Source organism: Siphateles boraxobius, unplaced genomic scaffold (assembly GCF_051911475.1).
Source record: "Siphateles boraxobius isolate OS27281-9 unplaced genomic scaffold, OSU_SipBor_1 13, whole genome shotgun sequence".
NCBI classification, from domain to species: Eukaryota; Metazoa; Chordata; class Actinopteri; order Cypriniformes; family Leuciscidae; genus Siphateles; species Siphateles boraxobius.
The window spans coordinates 8,574,104-8,595,561 of record NW_027508733.1 but is presented as its reverse complement, the minus strand read 5'-3'; the positions used below and the strand labels follow the sequence as shown (position 1 = coordinate 8,595,561).

Here is a 21,458-nt window from a genome sequence, read left to right as displayed (position 1 = left end):
GTGTTATGTTTATAAGTAGCCTAGTATACTTCTTTCCATTGTTTCTTATTTGTACATTTAAATCAATTTCATAACATTATTTTATGCAATTGTAATTTTTCAGTGTAAATGATTTAATTTGATCAGCCCCTCCTAGGGTAACAGTATGCTTCAGCTTTCATTTTAAATTCCCAAATTTGATCAATAAATTCAATTATTTAGAATAATAATACACTATAGGGCATTTAATAAGATTGGGGGAGGGGATGCCCTTCAAAGGTGCAGATATTACAAAATGCCGATTTAAATATCAAAGCTGATTGAACACTGATGAGAATATTGCTTCAGAATAAATAAATAAAAAATAAAAAAAATCCGGACAAGCAACTTTTTTACTCGGACAAGTGAATGACAGATTTACTTGTTCGGAGGGCAAGCACATGAAAAGGCTTAAGGTCGCGCCCTGAATAATTTCCTACCTATCCCTTGCTGCCACTGAAAAAAAAAAAAAAAAAAAAAAATCCCTACCGACCCATGACCTCAACTGACAACCAACCGGAACCAAACTTTTTTTTTTTATGCCTGATCATGACAAAATAATCGAGTATCTGATGTCGTGTGACAAGTCAGATTAGCTTTTCCACTCTTGCAAACAGACAGAGGTAGGTCATGAGGTGTGGAGAGACATCATGTATCATTGGAACATCAACAGACGGTCCAATTTGTAATAATTTTAAATAATGCAATTAATATAAACTTTCTGACAGTGTGTGGGGCATCTGCAACTGATTTGCAAATATCGCGATAAATATGTACAGGAATTGAGGCAGTAGCCAATGACAGCACTAGGAGTAAAAGCTGCAGGATATACGAGTATACAAATATGCATGTGCATCGTATGAATTTGAGAACTTGTTAAATCTTGTGAATTATAAAGACTTAGAGACTATGTTTGTACTGATTGGGCTATGGGTTTTGTAAGAAAAGGTTTAAGAAACAACAAATGATTGATAAAATATTTGATTACAGGTTAAAACCAACACATACATACCATTGTGAATATTTGCCTTTGTAGCTTTTTGTCTCCCGTTTACTTCTCCTCAAACAATAATGAGCTGACTGAGTCCGAAAGGCCCTTTTGGTCTTTTCAGCTGAAAAAAGAGAAAATAAAATATCATTATGTGTAATATATAGGATTATTTAAAGGAAAAATTACAGATTTACCTTACAATTTTTGGATTTTAAATTATTAGGCATTAAAAGCATGGTAAGTGTTGTAGTTACTATGCATTTACAACAAATATTACTAAACTAACAATACTGAGGTAAAAGCATGGTAAGTTTTGTGGTTACTGTGCATTTACAACAAATGACACATTAAAACTGCAAATACTGTGGTAAAAGCATGGTAAGTGTTGTGGTTACTCTGCATTTACAACTAATATTACTTTAAAACTACCAATACTGAGGTAAAAGCATGGTAAGTTTTGTGGTTACTGTGCATTTACAACAAATATTACTTTAAAACTACAAATACTGAGGTAAAAGCATGGTAAGTTTTGTGGTTACTGTGCATTTACAACAAATATTACTTTAAAACTACAAATACTGTGATAAAAGCATGGTAAGTGTTGTGGTTACTATGCATTTACAACAAATATTACTTTAAAACTACCAATACTGAGGTAAAAGCATGGTAAGTTTTGTGGTTACTGTGCATTTACAACACATATTACTATAAAACTACCAATACTAAGGTAAAAGCATGGTAAGTTTTGTGGTTACTGTGCATTTACAACAAATATTACTATAAAACTACCAATACTAAGGTAAAAGCATGGTAAGTTTTGTGGTTACTGTGCATTTACAACACATATTACTTTAAAACTACAAATACTGTGGTAAAAGCATGGTAAGTTTTGTGGTTACAGTGCATTTACAACAAATATTACTTTAAAACTACCAATACTGTGGTAAAAGCATGGTAAGTGTTGTGGTTACTATGCATTTACAACAAATATTACTTTAAAACTACAAATACTGTGGTAAAAGCATGGTAGGTTTTGTGGTTACAGTACATTTACAACAAATATTACTTTAAAACTACCAATACTGAGGTAAAAGCATGGTAAGTTTTGTGGTTACAGTGCATTTACAACAAATATTACTTTAAAACTACAAATACTGTGGTAAAAGCATGGTAAGTTTTGTGGTTACAGTGCATTTACAACAAATATTACTTTAAAACTACCAATACTGAGGTAAAAGCATGGTAAGTGTTGTGGTTACTGTGCATTTACAACAAATATTACTTTAAAACTACCAATACTGAGGTAAAAGCATGGTAAGTGTTGTGGTTACTGTGCATTTACAACAAATGACACATTAAAACTGCAAATACTGTGGTAAAAGCATGGTAAGTGTTGTGGTTACTGTGCATTTACAACAAATGACACATTAAAACTGCAAATACTGTGGTAAAAGCATGGTAAGTGTTGTGGTTACTGTGCATTTACAACAAATGACACTAAAACTGCAAATACTGTGGTAAAAGCATGGTAAGTGTTGTGCTTGCTGCGCTTCTACTACAAATACCACTTTGGAACTAATTACTACTTTGAACCTGATATGATTATATATTTCATATATGATTAACTGATCGAAGGTCTAGGCCTAAATTATAGCACGTCACGTGACAGACAGTGTTTAATCACGTTAGTTTAGTAATGTGTTTTGAATTAGAAACCAATGAAACGCAAAGCCTCCGTGGAGATGGCAGATATAATGCAGTGACAGAACATGAGAGAGCTAATCTGATTAATATCGACAAACAGAAAAGACATTATAGCAAACATTATTTGGACAGCGTATTTACGACTACTTACCAAAATCTGGCACTTGTGACCTGATGCCAAACATCGCGATGTGTTCGGAATGAGACTTCTTCAACGCTATTTCCTACTGATACAATTCGCGTCTTTTATTGCCGCCACAGGTTTCCCATTGAAAGCAATGGAGTTCCTAATGCGGCACAGAGTGACGCCAAGGGGCGCCTTCGGCGTCTGCTATGTGATGCCTCGGGCGCTTCACCATGCTTCAGTTTTTGACGCCTTGGGAGTGAGAATGGGTTGTGTATATACATAATCGTACACAAGACAGTTAATCATTTACACAATGCTATGAAGCATGTTCATTTATAGATCAGTTAGTCTATGATTAATGCAGCAAAGTCTGTTTTAAAGAGGGTTGTCATTGTCCCATAGACGCTCTCTTGTGCATGTGGCCACATTTCTTCGGAGGTCGTAAAATCTCCTTATCAGCCTTGTAACATGACACTGTTTCTGCCCTTGTGTTCGTTTCATTTGGGATGTTAGTTTTGGAGTTTCATAAACCTTTGTATATAATGAATAATTAGTGTGTGTCTGATGGGCCCAGACCCTACACACATTATGAATTAGGTTGAGTCGTGTTTTTATCAATTACGAAATATTTCCAAGGTGAGACAGTTTTTAAGTTTTAAAGATATAGAGAATCTTATTCTTGCTTTTATTTAATCTCGTCTGGATTATTGCAACACCCCAGTTTTCAACTTTAAATCAACACACTTTATCATCGCTTCGTTGATGCAAGCGCTTCACATTGAGTCTTGCTTAATAAAAAAGTAAGGAAATATTTTATGTTAATATTTTTGGTAGTCGACATTGCACCACAAATACTGTTGATTGAACATAATTTGTACTGAATATTCCTTTTAAAAACAAGAATATTTGAAGGGCATGGACAAATTATATCTACTCACCGTATAAGCTTACTACGGAAGCCCTAAGAGGCCATGGAATATAATTTTTTTCTATCTTGTTTTCTCGTGTTTTCACGACTTGTTTTTCTCCTGATCTCGAGATAACAAAGGTTTTTTTCTCGTGATCACGACTTAATTTTCTCGTGATCTCGAGATAACAAAAGTTGTTTTCTTGTGATCACGACTTGTTCTTGGCAAGAAAAGAATAAGCAGAATAAAAGCAGAATAAAGCAGCATCATGGATGATCGCATTCGCTTTTACATTGATAACGGACTCACTCAAAATGAAATCGCTCTCTGTCTGTCAGTGATTGACGACTTCCACATTAGTGTCCGACACTTGAGAAGGAGGCTGTCAGGTCTGCAACTTTATCGTAGAAGACAATATAGCGACCCTGAATGTGTAGTCAGTTTCATTGCAGCCAACTTCAGGGACCGGGACGTCTGCATGGCTACAGAATGATGTTTGAAAGATGCCGATTAAATGGTTTGCGGCTGACCAGAGAAATGGTCAGAGAGGTACAGTTAAGTCTGGATCCATCAGGTGTGGAGGAAAGAAGAGGGAGAAGGTTGCGGAGACGACATTACCGAGTGCCAGGCCCTAACTATCTATGGCATATGGATTCTTATGACAAATTGAAGCCGTATGGCATAGCAGTTAACGGGTGCATTGATGGTTTCTCGAGGCACATCATCTGGATGCAAGCCTACTTCACCAATAATAATCCCAGAGTAATTGCTGGTTATTATTTCCGCGCTGTTGCTGAAAGAGTCGGTTGTCCTCAAATAATCAGATCCGATTTTGGTACCGAAAATGTTCACGTCAACAGGCTACAAGAGTATCTTCGTGAAGACTCAACAGGAACTGTGCATGGACCGTGTGTCTTTCAAGGAACAAGCCCAGCAAACCAGAGAATAGAAAGTTGGTGGGGTATCTACAGACGACAAAACGCAGATTACTGGATGGATACGTTCAAAGAACTGCAGTCAACTGGTGATTTCACAGGCGATGCAACTGACAAATGTCTCATACGGTTCTGTTTCCTCTCATTAATACAGGTAACTGTTGTTAAGTCTGCTATTAATCTATCTTGAACATTTGTCCAAAATAATTTAAATGGGGCACATCTCTTTTGGCAAGTTCAGGCCAATTGCTCAGTCTATTAGGCCAATAGCCCAACTGTCCAATTGACCTTTATTATTATTGCTGTTGGTATTATCTTCTTATAGCCTGCTATTCAGTACAGATATACTGCTTTTTATCAGGCATTATCTGCTTTACATATAAAATATTTTGCGGTCAATGATAAAGGCTGTTGTGTAGGCTAGGCTAACCCTATTAGAGTTTAATTAATCGCGCATATGCTTAAGTTAAATAGGTTGTTCAAATAATAGTCTATTTTTAATGTATTTGAAATAAATAAATACATTTTTAAGTGAATTCATCTCTTTCCCATTCGCGATTTTTTTAATTTGGTTGATCGGTCGCTGTTCGTTTGCTGTGGTGCTGAATTTCGTGATCACATTTGCGGCATAGGCTACACACATAGTGAAGTAGTAGACCGCGGCATTCAGCACTTAAATAATGCCGCTCAGATCTAAGCTAAGCTCTAATATTTTAATTTATTTCATGTTTTTACATGCTACTAGACAATTATGGTTTTTGGAAACAGATTGAGTAGTTTTTTTTTTTTTTTTTTTGCAATTAAGTAGCCTAGTTTATGGCAATTGATGTTCAAGTTCTACTGCTTCAGTAAACCCTGCGTACGGTGTTACGGTGTACATTTTAGTACATCCTCAGACCTCAGACATATGAAGACAAGGCATCATGCCTCAGACTAAACGGCTTCAGTCATTGGACAAAACGGCATCGCGTCTCAGACTGAAAAGCTTCAGGTCTCACTCAGGAAAAACAGTGTCAGGTGTCAGGTCTCGTACAATTAGGCATCAGACGAAACAGCCTCAGACAAAAGACATCAGACATAAAGGCATCGGACGAAATGGCATGAGACGAAACAGCCTCTGAGAAAGAGGCATCAGACATAAAGGCATCGGACGAAATGGCATCAGACGAAACAGCCTCTGAGAAAGAGGCATCAGACATAAAGGCATCGGACGAACGGCATCAGACAAAACAGCCTCAGACAAAAAGGCATCAGACATAAAGGCATCTACGAAGCGGCATCAGACCAAACAGCCTCAGACAATTCCATACCATAGCAACAATCCAGAAAACCCTAGCAACCGCCTAGCAGCCACCTGAACACATGAATAAGACATATCAATGCAAGTGATGCACCGGCGCCTCCATGTCCTAAGGATTATATTGTCTGCTATATTTGCTTCTTATTGATTAAATCCAGGTAATTGGTTGATGAAAATTTTATTAAAATTAAGATACAATTTATACAAAACGAAATTCACTTTAAAGAAAGGCTTTCTACAAAACAAAACTTAATGATGTGGTCAAAATCATGTCTGACCCATATTTGCGCATCTTATCTTACTCATGCTGTTCACTTTTCATAATCAACATGGGAATAAATAACATTATAATATTTTAACAAATATGAAACTAAATGCGCTTATTTAATGGCTATAGCAGGGGCGGGCAAACTACGGCCCGCGGGAATCCGGCCCGTCGAGTATTAAAAAAATTGTCTTAAAGATCGCATTCATTTAGCCTTTTTCCTACAATACGTTGCGTTATAAATTTGTGATTAAGTGTAGGCTACACAAATTCGTGTTCGCTTCAGTTATAATCAGATTCAGCGCGTGCTTCATCTTCAGCCCTTCATTAATCCATTACATGCTGTTTTTATTAATCCCTGATATGATTTGTTTTTATTAATCCCTAATATGGTTTGTTTAGGATGAACTGGACACTGTTGTAAATATGTGGAATAACCATCGAATCTGACGTAGCAATGGTCGTGACTTACAACATGGAAAACCCTTCCTCATGTACAACTTACCAGAACTTTATCAATCAAAAGACTTCTTGAATCCTGTAGATGCTGAAAAGTTGGATGTGATTATCCATGAAAATGTCTGCCTGTGGAAATCAGACATACCCTGTGATCATGACTTCTATGACCTCTGCATTCTTGTTTTGGAGGAGAATAATCTACAGCCAAGTGCAGCAGCCACAGAGGCATTGAGACTCTACAAAAACATTCGACCTCTGGTTAGAGAACTTTTAGGTTTATAGATGTCACAATCTATAAAATATGCCATAATTGTTTTTGTGTGTAAACATGAAATGTTAGTTTTTCTAGGTTGCAGGTTATACCCTTTAGTTTCATAATTTAATGTTTTTTTATTTTTTTTATTTTGTCACCTAATGGAAACAGAAACAAAGTACAGTAAAGGATGAGTCAAAGAACTTCGTTTTAATATGACAGCAATAGAAAGATCCATACAACTGTGTAGAAAAATAAGTGAATCAGTTGATGCAAATAAAACTATTTAAGAGCAACTCCTGCTTCAACAACAGATTATTTAGCTTAAATGTTGGATGTATAAATAATCATGGAAGAAAAACCTGATGGGAAAACAAAACTGTCCCATATAAAGCACCCACTCGACTTCTATTAGAAATAATGTAAAATTGAAAAGCCCATATTAGGCAACCATTCTATTCACAATAGTTTTTAAAAATGACTCCCATTTTAACTTCATGAACTGGATATAATATGAAAACATTACTTTCAATTTATAATGATAATGTAGTAGACTATTGTTTACAAAAATATATGAATCATTTGATGCAAATAAAAACAATCATGTGCAACAATATTGTTTCAACCATAGATTTAGATTTAGTGCTGGATATATAAATGGGAAAAAGTGTAAACATGGAATAAAAACCTGACAGGAGAACATAAAACTGTCCCATTCAAACTAAATCAAATAATATTAAAATTATGTAAATTCATTGACCACCACTCAATTTCTTTTCAATTTCAACTTCATGAACAGCATATAACATAACATTACCTTGAGTTTATAATGATAATTTATCAACTCATAGACATTTTTTTCTTTTATGCAGGCACTCCAACTTTAACCTTCATGTGTCTATGACATATCCATGACCCACACTCAACTGTTTAACACAGAGCAAAACTCTGCCCTAAATTCTGCACAGGTGCTGTAGTCGCTCGCCAGTTCCAGGTTCTGTGTACAAGTGTGGGCAATGGGCCTTCTTGAAAACTCACTCATTTCTTTAAATGTTACTTCAATTGTCTTAGAGAGAAATAAATCAGTTCCTGTGCAATATCTGAGAAAAAGACCAAGCTCCTTCTGGTCTCTCTCCCTAATGAATCGCAAGAGATGATTTGATACAATTGTTTCAGACTGGGACATTGATTGTGGGAACTTAATGGATTTTGCCACATTTCTTGCATTTGGTTGGAGATTTTCAGTAATATTGTCCAGATTTTCAGCAGTCATGGTTTCTCCAATAGATCGCAGAATGGGTTTCCAGCATTTTATTATGTAGGCTGGTTGTTGCACCATCTCTTTATGTGCAATTTCTTCCGGTATTTTCTGGAGATTGTTTTCATCAGGTAGCACTGTGCAGCTGTGACTGCTAAGAACACTGAGTACTTCATCCATGTCAGCACTTTGGAAGTCTTGGAGCGCTTCACTTAAAACATCCTTCTCTGTTGGACTATTGTAATTGAAAAACACCTCCATAAGACTGGTTTCTGGTGAAGGAAGGGACAGTGCTTCTTTTAGAAAAGGAGGTGCTAGCTGAATTGGCAAGTAACCGAAGCGCAGCCATCCAATGGCAAAAATACGTGCAACAGCTTCCCATTCGCTTTCTTGGTAAGTGTGATGTAGAGTAGGTATCTTGAAAGTTGTTCCACAAGTTCGTGTTGCAAAAAATGTGTCCCAGAATTCAGTAATACAGTCCTGGAACACTCCATCACCAATGCCAGCTTCCTCCTCACCATTTTCGAGTACCCGTTTAAATGTTACATTTGCATGCAGAATGTTTTTGTCTGAGAAAGCTTGAATCATATCACTTACACAGTGAACTCTGCGAATCATAACTGTTTCACTTTCAGTCACATGTCTTGGATTTCCAAAGAACGAGTCATTGTTCCTTGTCCTTCAGCATCTGTAACTTCATAGAATGTGCTACCTGGAATGAAGATTGAATCTGACTCGGATGGAACTGATTCCAGTATTGTTTCAACAAATGTTTCGTTCCCCACATAATCAACATGTACAGGTGAATAATATAAGCGTGTCAGAAACCATGTCAAAAGATGTGTTCACATCATTACCCAGAAACACCACTTCATCATCAGAAGATGGGAGAACATCATCATAGGAGCTTACAGGCGTAGAAGGGGGGGAATGCAAAGTTTGACTTCTGGTCTGATTGTTGCATCCTGAAGTACATGGAGTGACGTCTGGCGTTGGAAGTAAGCCCGGGGTCTCTTTAGAGTCAGATTCCTGTCAGTTTCATCACTCTGATCAGAATCCTGATCTTTCAGTCTTGTGCACACATACAGTCTAAGAACTTTGTAATGTGTTGCCTCGTACAAGCCACCAATTGTCTGAACTTCTTTGAGTGGTTCTTCAGACCCACTGACACATACCATGAAGTTGAAATCATCAGCATTCCCTTTTGCTGATTCACCATCAGGGAAAAAAAGTTTTCTCCCGATATCCATTTGACAAAGTGTCTTCTTTTTTAACAACAATTTCTCGTGTTCCACCACCTTTGGGTCTTCTAACTTGTTTATAACTGCCATCTTGGTAGCTCATCCAGCCAAGCTCAATTTTCCTTGTCTTGCTTTCAGCATTCTTATTGCCAACTCCATACTTTTTTTTCTGATTTTTAATTGCTGGAAGTTTCATTTTTTCTCTGATTTGGTTAATCAATTTCTGTTTTCTGTCTTCATTCCCATGATCCTCTACATTTCTCGGCATCCAGTTCTTTGCAAAGACCCTGTCGCCATAACGAGGAATATACTTAGACAGTTCCTCTTCATTCAGAAGTCTGGTAACAGCAGGATCAATCTGAAACACATCATCATAATATTTTTTTTTAGTATGCGTTATAGTTTTAGGTGTTAAAGTGTTTTCAAAAATAAGGACTAAAGAAGTTATCTGAGCCGCAATTCTGCATATTCATATTATATGTCTCTCTCTCTCTCTAATATATATATATATATATATATATATATAATATTCATATTACATAAATACAACATTAGTATTTTCACCCCCAAAAAGTTTGTATGCACAAGGAGTCTGATATGATCTGATCTCACCATCATCGAGTCTGTCTGTGATTACATGAAGAAACAAACAAACAAAAAAAACAGACAAAGCTACAATACAGTGAAACATTTTCGGTACTTGTGCTCTTACACTTGCTGTAAAGTGAGGATGGTTTAAAAAAATAATGTCATAAACAGATTTTATTTATCAATTAACTTATATTAACTAAATGAAAGAAATATTTGGTATGACCACCCTTTGTTTTTAAAACTGTTTTTGTCCTCTATACACTTCCGAATAGTTTTGCGCATAGGTAGTTTTATAGGAAGGTTTCTTCAAACATCTTATATATATTGGCACAGTTCTTCTGGATTAAGTCTCAGTTTTTTTTTTCTGTTTCTTCATGTAATCATATAAAACCTCAACGATATTGAGATCAGTTCTCCGTGTGGATCAGACGCTCCTGTCAGGCTCCTAGTGCATACGAAAATGTCACTGGATTTTAACAATTAATAGCAAAAGGAATATTTAGAAATGTAAACTGATTTTCTTACTGACACACTACAGCAAAAGATATAAATAACTGGCTTTTTTTGTGTGTGTGAAAATATATAAATGAGACAAAAATGGCTACAAATCATTTTAAAAAATGCAGTTACACCCTTAAGAACACATTCACAGTTTTTGGCAATGTGTTCTGCAGAGTGTGGTATAGACATTTAAATTAATTTTTTTCAGTATTAACTTATTAAGCCCAACTATAGGGGATGGTTTGCATATACATACAAATATAAAGAGCAAACAATTACACAGGTCAGTGATTTCTAGTGATTTCTAGTTTTCCAGCGACATCTAGCGGTGGAAAATCGAAAATCGTATCTCCTTTACAGGTGCTTTACAGAGGAATTATGAATAGAATTCTCTTTGCATATTTGAATAATTATTTTACTGTTTATCCCTTTAAAGGTGCTTTGAAACAATCCGTATTGTATAATGCGTTATAAATAATGATGAAAAAGTATTTGATTCGCAAATCCGATATTAGCCTACTGGATGTGTTGTGTTCTCGTCCCGTTAAGACATAGGGCCTATTGGTTTTCAAATCAGGTGCTATCAAGTCGACCATTTCAATAATCATTAACAGAAGTTGCAATAGCACAAGTAAACACCACGTTAATCTAGCAAGTGGCATAGGCCTACCTTATCTTCCTCCATTTTTTTCAGGTTCTCCTCTGGGACACCCCTCTCTCTCAATGCAGTTATAAAATCCATCTCTTCTGCGGGCTTTTATGAAGGAGATTTCAAACTCAAAGACGCAAGCTCGCACATAGGCCGCACCATGATATACACAACATTCAGAGAAAGCGCAAGATTTTCTCGCGAGAAAGCGGTTTAATGTCGAGATCATACATTAGAAATGATGTCGTGATCACGAGAAAACGTCTCTGGTTACTTGCGTAACCTATGTTCTCTGAATAGGGAACGAGACGCTGCGGAAAGCGCAGTGGGATATTCTCTGAATGTGCCGATTGTCTGAAGCCTTATAGAATCATAGAATCACGCCTATTCATTGGCTGATGGCGTCCGCGCGATATGGCTCCGCCCAGACGCTCTTACGTCGCATCATTACATATTCGCGCGCGCGCCATCTGCTCCTCAGATTTCTCTGCCGAAAAGAAACTGTCAGCAGCGCGAGGAGCTTGGCCGCTAACGCAGCGTCTCGTTCCCTATTCAGAGAACATAGGTTACGCAAGTAACCAGAGACGTTCTCTTTCATAGGTTCACTCAACGCTGCGGAAAGCGCAGTGGGAACGGACTACCAAACTCGCCAAGCCAGAGCGCTTTTATAACTGGTAGAAAAAAGAAACAACGACCGAAATGAGTTCAAACAGAAAGAACCTGGGAACCCGGGGTCATGTCAAGATCCAAGCTATAGAACCTTACAAAAGTGTGCGGAGAGGACCAGCCTGCCGCAACACAAATATCCCCCAAAAGTGCTCCTCTGAAAAGAGCTTGAGAAGATGCTACACTTCTGGTGGAATGTGCTTTAATGCTAAGAGGTGAAGGCAAGCCACGCACCTCGTAAGCCAACGAGATAGCCTCTGTGACCCAGTGAGAAATCCTCTGCTTTGATGCAGCAAGCCCACGGCGGCTAGCAACGAAGCAAACCAGAAGCTGGTTAGATTTCCTCCAACCGCCTGAGCGGTCTACATATATCTTAAGAGAACGAACTGGGCAGAGCAAGTTAAGCTTCCTATCTTCCTCAGACGAAAATGGAGGAGGGTGGAAAGCGTTAAGGTTAACTACCTGTGAGCGGAAAGTTGAGGAAAGAACCTTGGGGACATACCCTGGTCTCGGCCTCAAGGAAACTTTGACCAGGCCAGGGGCAAAGTCCAAGCAAGACTCGCTAACAGAAAGAGCTTGTAAATCTCCCACCCGCTTTAACGAGGACAAAGCTAACAAAAGAGAAACCTTGAGAGTCAGAATCCTCTGCGGAGCTGACTCCAGGGGCTCAAAGGGGGCTTTCGTCAAACCCTCTAAGACAACAGAAAGATCCCATGGGGGAACTCTAGGGGAGCGAGCCGGTTTCAGGCGCTTCACCCCACGCATGAAGGCAGAAACTAACCTTAATTTGCCCAGGGGAATCTCATCCGATTCCCTATGCGCTGCAATATAAACTCTGAGAGTGGTAGCGGCTGCTCCAGCAGCAAACTTCTCCTGCAGGAATTCCAGTACTGAACCAGCAGGGCAGTTAACTGGGCTCCTATCATGTGCTAAGCACCAAGTCTCAAACACCCTCCATTTGGAAGAATATAATCTCCTTGTAGAAGGGGCTCTAGCACTCGCAATGGTCTCCTGAACGTCAGTTGGGAGACCAGAGCTTAATGCCGACGGCCTCTGATCGGCCAAACGAACAGCTTCCACATGTCTGGGCGAGGATGCCATATCCTGCCCTGTAGCTGGGACAGAAGATCTTCCCTGACCGGGATCCTCCAGGGGGAAGATTCCAGTAGAGGAATTAGCTCCGAAAACCATGGCTGAGATGGCCAGAACGGAGCTACCAGGAGGAGGCGGACTCCGCTCTCTCTCACTCTGGCCAAGACCGCCTGGATCAGTTTGATGGGCGGGAAGGCATAGAGTTTCTGCGTTGGCCAAGGGTGAGCGAACGCATCTATCCCCAATGGGGCCGGGGGACTCAGGGAGAACCAAAGCGGGCATTGGGACGACTCTTGAGATGCAAAGAGGTCCACCTCCGCCTCTCCAAAAACCTCCCAGATCAGGGCCATCGTCTGGCGGTTCAACATCCATTCCCCCGATCTGAGTTTCTGTCTCGACAGAAAATCTGCCGCGAGGTTCAGAACCCCTGGGACATGAACCGCTCTTAGAGATAGGAATCTGCTCTGAGACCACAGGAGAAGGTGACGCGCATGCCTGTCTAGGGTGCGCGACCGAGAACCTCCCTGCCGGTTCACATGAGACACCACTGCCATGATGTCTGTTCTGACAATGACATGGTGACCCTCCAGAAGAGGGAGGAAATGATGCAGAGCCAGAAAAACGGCTCTTAACTCCAGGCAATTTATGTGCCAAGAGAGAGCCTCTCCGGTCCAGACCCCACACGCTGGTCTGCCCTCGAAAACTGCTCCCCAGCCGGTGAGAGAGGCATCCGTCGTAATCATCTGGCGACGAGATACCGCACCCATGCTGATCCCTTTCCGAAGAAAAAGAGGGTCCCGCCAAACTGACAGGGCTCGAAAGCAACTGCGCGATACCTTCAGTAGGCGAAGGGTTGACCCGGAGGGTCGAACCCCTGAGAGTTTCACCCACCACATGAAGGGTCTCATGAGGAGTAGGCCCAGCGTTAGCACGGAGGAGGCCGCGGCCATAAGGCCCAGCATCCTGCGGCAGGTGCCCACAGACACATGATGGCCTAGCAAAAAACGAGCCAAGCATGTCATCAGGCTGGAAATCCGTGCAGGGGCCAAGCGGGCCTGCATGAGAACGGAATCCATGTGCACCCCCAAGAAAACGGTGCTTTGAGCCGGAGCAAGAACACTCTTCTCCGAGTTCAACCTCAAACCGAGAGACTGGATATGACTCAGAACGATGTCTCTGTGGTGGGCCACTAGGTTCCTGGACTGGGCTAAAATGAGCCAATCGTCTAGGTAATTTAGAACACGGATGCCCTGGAGCCGCAATGGGGCCAGAGCTGCATCCATGCACTTTGTAAATGTCCTCGGGGCCAGAGATAGGCCGAAGGGAAGGACCCTGTACTGGAACGCCCTTCCTCCAACGGCGAACCTGAGGAACTGCCTGTGTCGCTGTACAACCTGGATGTGAAAATAAGCATCCTTTAGGTCTATCGTCACGAACCAATCCCCTGGCCGAATCTGAGATATGATAGCTTTCAGCGTCAACATTTTGAATTTCCCTTTGTAAAGGGCGAAGTTCAGTCGGCGGAGGTCCAGTATGGGACGCAAACCGCCGCCCTTCTTCGGGACCAGGAAGTAACGGCTGTAAAAGCCCCGCTCGGTTTCCCCTGGAGTAATCTCCTCTATTGCTCCTTTGAGAAGGAGGGAAGAGATTTCCTGCTGAAGTACAGAAGCCTGAGTGGCGCTGTCTACTACAGTAGGAAACACCCCGTTGAAACAGGGGGGATTGCGGCAAAACTGAAGAGTGTAGCCGAACCGAATTGTGCGAAGAACCCAAGACGATACCCCTGGTAAGCGCTCCCACTCTGGAAGGAAATGTGATAGAGGAGGAGGGATGTTGTAATGCAGACGACATACCTGAGTGAGGGTGCCGTGCTGACGCTCCTGGAGTAAAGAGGTTGACTGTGCAGGAGGGCCATCGGCGTCCTGGCATGTGATGGGAGGCATCGATGCTGGGGTCATGGTGACCAGATCCGCCTGCTCCGGAGGAAAACGGAAAGTGCCTCCGAGGATGCGGCCGGTAGTTATAGAGAGTGTGGGGGGTGAGGGGAGAAAGCAGAAAGCGTCTCCTTCCTCCCGCACCAGACTGAGTAGAGAAGGTGAAATATGACCTGCACTTCGAGACACTCTGAGTGGCGAAGGTGACAGGGCAAGGAAAGGAGAGCTGGGAGGTGGGCAGAAACGCTTGTGCGGTCTGACCCAACCTTGAGGAAGCAGAGGAGCTCTCCTTTTTCTGACCGGAAGGTCAGGAACGGCTCTGGGCCGCCGGAGCAGTCGGTTTGTCGGACCGCCTCAACTGGATGCGCTTGTGAGGCCGTTGACGCGGAAACGGGCGACCGCGGGCTCCCCAAGCCGTGGTAGGTGGGAGATGCCCTGGTTCGCTTCTTCTGGAAGAGAAATCCGGTCTATGAGAGGGACGTTCTCTGGGTCGCACCGGGGCGGGAGCAGAAGGTTCCCTAGCCCTCCTGGGCATGAACTGTCTGAACGCGGTCGATTGGGATTTGGAGGAGCGGAATTTCTCAACCACTGTGTTGACCGCCTCACCAAACAACCCCGTTTGAGAAATGGGGGCGTCCAAGAGGAAAACCTTCTCTTTGTCACGGATCTCCGTGAGATTAAGCCACAAGTGGCGCTCCACCGCAACAGAACCAGCCATAGAGCGACCTATAGCGCGTGCGGTATGCTTGGTGGCTCTTAAGGCTAAATCCGTAGCCTTACGAAGCTCCTTGACCGCTTCAGGAGTCACGCCGTCGCCCTCGTCCATTTCCTTCAGGACGTCCGCCTGGTAGGCCTGGAGAATGGCCATAGTGTGCAGGGTCATGCCTGCCTGCCCAGCCGCCATGTAGGATTTCCCAATGAGAGAGGAAGTAGTCCTACATGCTTTAGAAGGGAGGAGGGGGCGCGATTTCCAGGACGGCGCAGACGACGGAGCAAGAAGGTCGGCTAAAGTTTCCTCAATCGCCGGAATGGCTGAATAGCCCTGTTCCACAGAGCCTACCAGGTTGGTGAAATCAGCAGCAGCCGCATTAGTGAGGCGCGAAGAAAAAGGCTGCTTCCAGGATCTGGAAATCTCATGATGCAGATCACTGAAAAATGGCAGCTTCCTCCGTTGAGGCCTAGAATTAGGGCCACTGAGAAGCCTTTCGTCGAGTTTCGACGACTGAGACTCACGTGGCTCGTCGGGCCAATCAATAGTGAGCTTCTCCGTAGCGCGTGAAAGCACGTCAACGAGCTCCGCATAGGCCGCAGTAGGCCGCGCTTCCTGGCCGTTCGGCGGGATAACCTCGTCGGCGAGAGTAGGCCCGAAATCCTCGGAGTCGGAAGCCTCGGTAAAAAGTATATCCTCCAGCCCGAAAGAAACCGCGTCGCGTGCTCCCGGGCTGGGGCGCAAATAATCGTGTGAAAATTCGACTGGCATGCCTCGCGCGTGCCGAGGGGAGGGAGGGAGAGAAAGAGCGGGGCTCGTCTGCTCGAACTCCACATCCTCAAGCTCTACATCCGAACCCCATGTCGCGGATCCTCGAGAGGCCTCGGGAGCGCGACAGGGGGAGACGAATGATTCCCTCTCAAAGACCGCGAGCCGCGATTTAAGGGTTTTGAGCAACAAATTTTCACAGAATTTGCATTTAGACGATCCTATAACTGCCTCACGTGCATGTGAAAAACCCAAACACTTTTTTACACTTAGCGATGTAACGAGCACATGGCGGAGTACAGCGTCTGAAATCCATGGCAACTTCACCGTAAGGAGAAACAGAGTTCCGCTTGAACAGTCGCAGAAGCGCCGAGAATAATCCAGATGTATTTGTAGCTCAGAAAAATCACGAGCGAAGGGCAACGTGACCGCTTCGCTCTGAAGGTAGAGAAATCTGAGGAGCAGATGGCGCGCGCGCGAATATGTAATGATGCGACGTAAGAGCGTCGGGGCGGAGCCATATCGCGCGGACGCCATCGGCCAATGAATTGGCGTGATTCTATAAGGCTTCAGACAATCGGCACATTCAGAGAATATCCCACTGCGCTTTCCGCAGCGTTGAGTGAACCTATGAAAGAGAACAACTTTTCTTATGTCAAGATCACGAGAAAATTATGTCGTGATCACGAGAAAACAACTTTTGTTATCTCGAGATAACGAGAAAATTTAGTTGTGATCTCGAGATAACAACTTTTGTTATCTCGAGATCACGAGAAAAATAAGTTGTGATCACGAGAAAACAAGATAGAAAAAAATAACATTCCATGGCCTCTTAGGGCTTCCGTAGCTTACAGAAACATTGAATGTTTTTGATGTCAGTTTCAGTCCATGTATTTTTAGTTGATAATCTCCAGTATGTTCAGTTGTGGTGTTTGTGATGATCAGAGATCCAGTTTGATCGTCCAGCTTCAGTCTGTCTCTGAATCTCCCATCAGGAACATCATCATATGTGGAGAAGATTTGCTTCTTTTTATTCATTTTAGCTATGAGAGCCTTTTTAGCTCCAAATGTCCAAATTATGTAGTCGTCTTCACGTATTTGAGTATGAGGGTTTAGAGTAACAGAATCTCCCTCCATCACTGACACTGAATCACCAAACACACCTGATGAACAAACAGTTTTTACACAGATTAAGGCTCCTGATGGTTTACAAAGCTGAAATCAGCTGTAGTTTGTAACTAACTTACTAAAGAAAGGTGAGATATATGAACACTAAATTAATGGTGTAATTACAACATGGAAAGTTGAGTTTTTCTGAAACTTAACATAATTTAAAACCCACGAAAATGTGGCTTAGCTGTGAAAAATGTCACTGATATTCAGCAAAACATATAAACATTTTATAACTTACCTGTCAGAAGGCACCATCAAAAACAGAACAAAGCAAGCGTGTGAAACATTCTTACATTGTGACACTAGCAGCTCATCTTATTGAAACTGAAACTGCTGTGGTCGGTTTTCTACAGAAATGTGGTTTGATCTGGGCAAACATCTTTTAGTTTAGAAGGAACATTTATTGTAATTGTGTTTAGTTTGCAGGTGAAGTGTTTCTTCCTGTCCTGCTTTTAATGAACTTAAGAGTTGACACCCTCACAAAACAGCTTTAAAGTAAAAAAATAAATACTAAATCCATAAAAAACATAACATACTCAGATAGCAATAGGTGTAATTTGTGGGCGGAATGGGTGGGACATGTCCCCACCTCTTTTTGAAACGTCTTGTGGTACAGATGTATCTACAACAAAGTAAACCTCTAGTTGAGTAGCGGACGCTCTTTTCATTCTGGTGAAATTACAAAACAAAATACACACAAACTTGTCCCTACTCTTGATATACAATCACTGATGAACATCTTTGGTTTTAAAGGTACACTATGTAACTTAATAATAATAAATATAAATAATTCTGTATTATACATTTTTAAGGCCAGACAAGTAGTTTGTTGAGGGTTGATTTATAAAAAAGGACTACACGCCTGCACACACACACATATATTTATATATTCAAACGCGCATACCAATGGACTGAACACGTGATGCGCATTGCGCATATGTGCAGAGATAACTGATAATCATTTGCAACTTGAAAACTATTTTGGGGAGTGCGTTCTCGAGACACCACTGTTTTGTGCGGATGGACGGCTGGAGCGTGTTAAGAGTTTTTCTGTTAGAACGGTGTCATGTTAGCGTCCCCTAACTAATGATATTCGCAACAGAAGTGAATCAATCAATCAATCAAAACTAACTTTAGCTGGACAATAGCTTTATTCTAGAGCTGCTGTAAAGCCAAAACAATCTCTGTTACTTGAATTTCCAATTATCACTGTAAAGCTGCATAGAAAAAATCCATACTGTTAAAAGCGCTATATAAATGAATAGTGACTTGACTTGACTATATGGGGATGATTAGGAGGAGAATGAAGGAGTCCACTGGGCAAATTTGGCCAGGACACCGGGGTTACACCCCTACTACTCTTTTTTTCGAAGGACATCCTGTGATTTTTAATGAACACAGAGAGTCAGGACCTCGGTTTTACTTCTTATCCGAAGGACGGTGCATGTTACTGTATAGTGTCCCCATCACTACATTGGGGCATTAGGACTCACACAGAACACAGGGTGAGCGCCCCCTGCTGGCCTCACTAAGACCTCTTTCAGCAGCAACCTGGTTTTCCAAGGAGGTTTCCCATCCAAGTACTGACCAGGCTCAACCCTGCTTAGCTTTAGTGGGCCACAGGGTGATATGGCTGCTTTGGCCCTTTTAAAAAAAAAAAACCTCCATGCATTTTGCAGAATAACATTGTTTTGGTTGTGCTTGGGCTCTGCGTGACTGTGAAACTGTAAAAGCATTTAGACCACTTGACTTAGTGATTGCTATCAGGATGTGAAGAGAGTTTCGACCAGCATAACAAAAAAAAAAAAAAAAGTTCTGGAACAAGGGATGTAGGGGGCTAGGAGATATGAAAGTTGAGTTTTATTGTATTTTCGTTACTTTTTTTCCAGTAAATTAGAGCTTTAAAAAATGTGTTAGTTGTTTTGCTTAGGTTGCTTATTGAAAGCTAAAACCTTAAAAAAGATTTCTATTCACTGATGATTATATTTTTTCCCTTATTGCTAGACTATTTGCTGTCTTCACTTGCAATTCCTCATGCTTCTTTCTTGCAGCACATTTATCAGCATATCTCATCAGATCTGTTTCTTCTGAGTTCAGTGCAAAAGTATCCAAAGCATGGAAGGAAATCATTGAATATTGTTATTGTTCTTGGTTGCATTGAGCACACCTGGTAAAGTGGTCAGTGACAACCAGTAATATTCACAATTACATCATTCCGCCAAAAGCTTTTCCCAAAAAGGGTGTTTTTTGGCCTCTGAGACCACACGGGGCCAAGTTGGGGGTGGTCATTATCAACTTGTGATGGCCCAAGGTATAAGATAATGGGAAATAAAAAAAAAGATTAAAAAAAGGTAGCAAAAAACATCCCGAGGAGTGGACCTGGCTCCCGGCCTATATATATTGTTACAGTCCTAGCTTCCTCGTTTGTGTTTTCCTGTTGCCCAGGGGAATGTGTCTTGTTTTTGTGTGTTCTCTCTTTGTGTGTTTGCAGGGTAGAGTCAGGCTGTGGTTGATGTGGACAATGAATCGACTGATAAAAAGTTTCTTCTTCCCCAGTGTGGTTGTCCATTGAGGCCTTTCCAACAGCAGGAGTTTTTGAGTATTCATTTGTTATGTAGTCTTTTTGTTCTTTTTTGTTTTTGTTTGCTTGATTAATTTATGCATTACCTTAATAAAATTTACTTTTCGGTTAATTTAATTAGTGTGTGGCCTCCCCCATTTGTTATATTCCATGAGTCAGGTGGTATTGTAAAGGTTCTCAGTCAGTCATCTTCATTCCTCTGCAAGTGAAGATAGAAACGAGTTAGAATAGAAATATACTGTATAGATAGAAAAGTAGTTTTAATGCTTCTCATTGGAGCTCTATCATTGGGTACATGCTTTTATCTTTTCGTTCATCAACAACCTCTCTCTCATTTACATTTTTAGTAATTTTTAATTTTATTTAGTTAATTAGTGTGTGTTTCTTGCATTTTAGTCACACAATTCTGACTTTATAACTCTCAACTGATATGTTAAGCTAGCAATTGCGAGAGAAAAAAAAATTCTGAATTGTGAGATCAATAGTTAAAAAAACAATTCGTGGCGGAAACAAGCTTCCATATTTCTATACCCGTGACATTAATACAGAATCATATTGCAGTCAGTTATAATTCTTATGGTGTAGTTTCAAGTTCTACCAGCAGGTACTTATGGGACTAAAGTATTTTTACCCGGACTCATGTATTTTATTTATTAATAATGTCTCTTATATCACTCATGTTACATTATATATAGGCCTTGCGTTTACATTTTTTTTAATAACTAAAATAATAAACTATAATTTAAACTTGACATGGTCTTTAAATTATTTTTTTGATAATAACAAAGTGGCTATACTAATGCCACAAAAGTACATTTAGGCTATACAATATTTTACAAACGGTTGACTGAAAAGCTGTTTTGCATATTATGCATAGCCCATACGCAAACGTTCACTGCGTCATCTCTACATTCCATTCAGGCTGTCAGGATAGTTTCACTAACAAGTAGACTACTAGTTTTACAAGATACCCCCTTAAAGCGGCACACTTTTGTGAATCAGAATAGCCAGGCAACATTTTCTGTGGGGAAAATGTCGCTTCTAGTTAATTTGCTCTCGCTGATCTTGATTTCAACCCACCACGGTAAGACAAGATTTGTTACAATCTCTTTTCCGGCGTTGCACCGATTTATTTGAACGAATATGTTTAGTGATATATTGATGGTAGGATTATTATCGGGTGACAACAAATCATAGAATTGGTCCAGATCAGTTTGAGTGGCGTTAAAATGGAAACTTTGTAAATGACTTCGTGTAAAAACCAGGCAAACACAGACAAGATAAGAAAATAGGAGTGTCAGCTGTCACAAAACCAAGAACAAACTAGACCGAAGT

The 21,458-nt window shown here is 41.0% G+C and overlaps 1 protein-coding gene and 1 long non-coding RNA gene across 3 annotated transcripts in view; one reads left to right on the top strand and one right to left on the bottom strand.

Moving 5' to 3' along the window:
- The window catches only part of LOC143735380 (uncharacterized), a 101,508-nt gene that overhangs the window by 76,018 nt on the left and 4,032 nt on the right, over positions 1-21,458 (top strand). The window lies entirely within an intron of this gene.
- LOC143735218 (uncharacterized) lies at positions 7,140-17,863 on the bottom strand. 2 transcript variants are annotated; one of them, XM_077225302.1, is made up of 3 exons: positions 17,781-17,863; positions 14,812-17,532; positions 7,140-9,817 (listed from the first exon to the last, which is right to left on the bottom strand). In XM_077225302.1, exon 2 carries the CDS (start codon positions 16,904-16,906, stop codon positions 15,200-15,202), a length of 1,707 nt encoding a protein of 568 aa, XP_077081417.1. In that variant the 5' UTR covers positions 16,907-17,532; positions 17,781-17,863; the 3' UTR covers positions 7,140-9,817; positions 14,812-15,199. The 2 variants fall into 2 exon arrangements, 1 of the variants encoding a protein (XP_077081417.1); XR_013203069.1 differs by lacking the exons at positions 14,812-17,532; positions 17,781-17,863 and adding an exon at positions 11,222-11,348.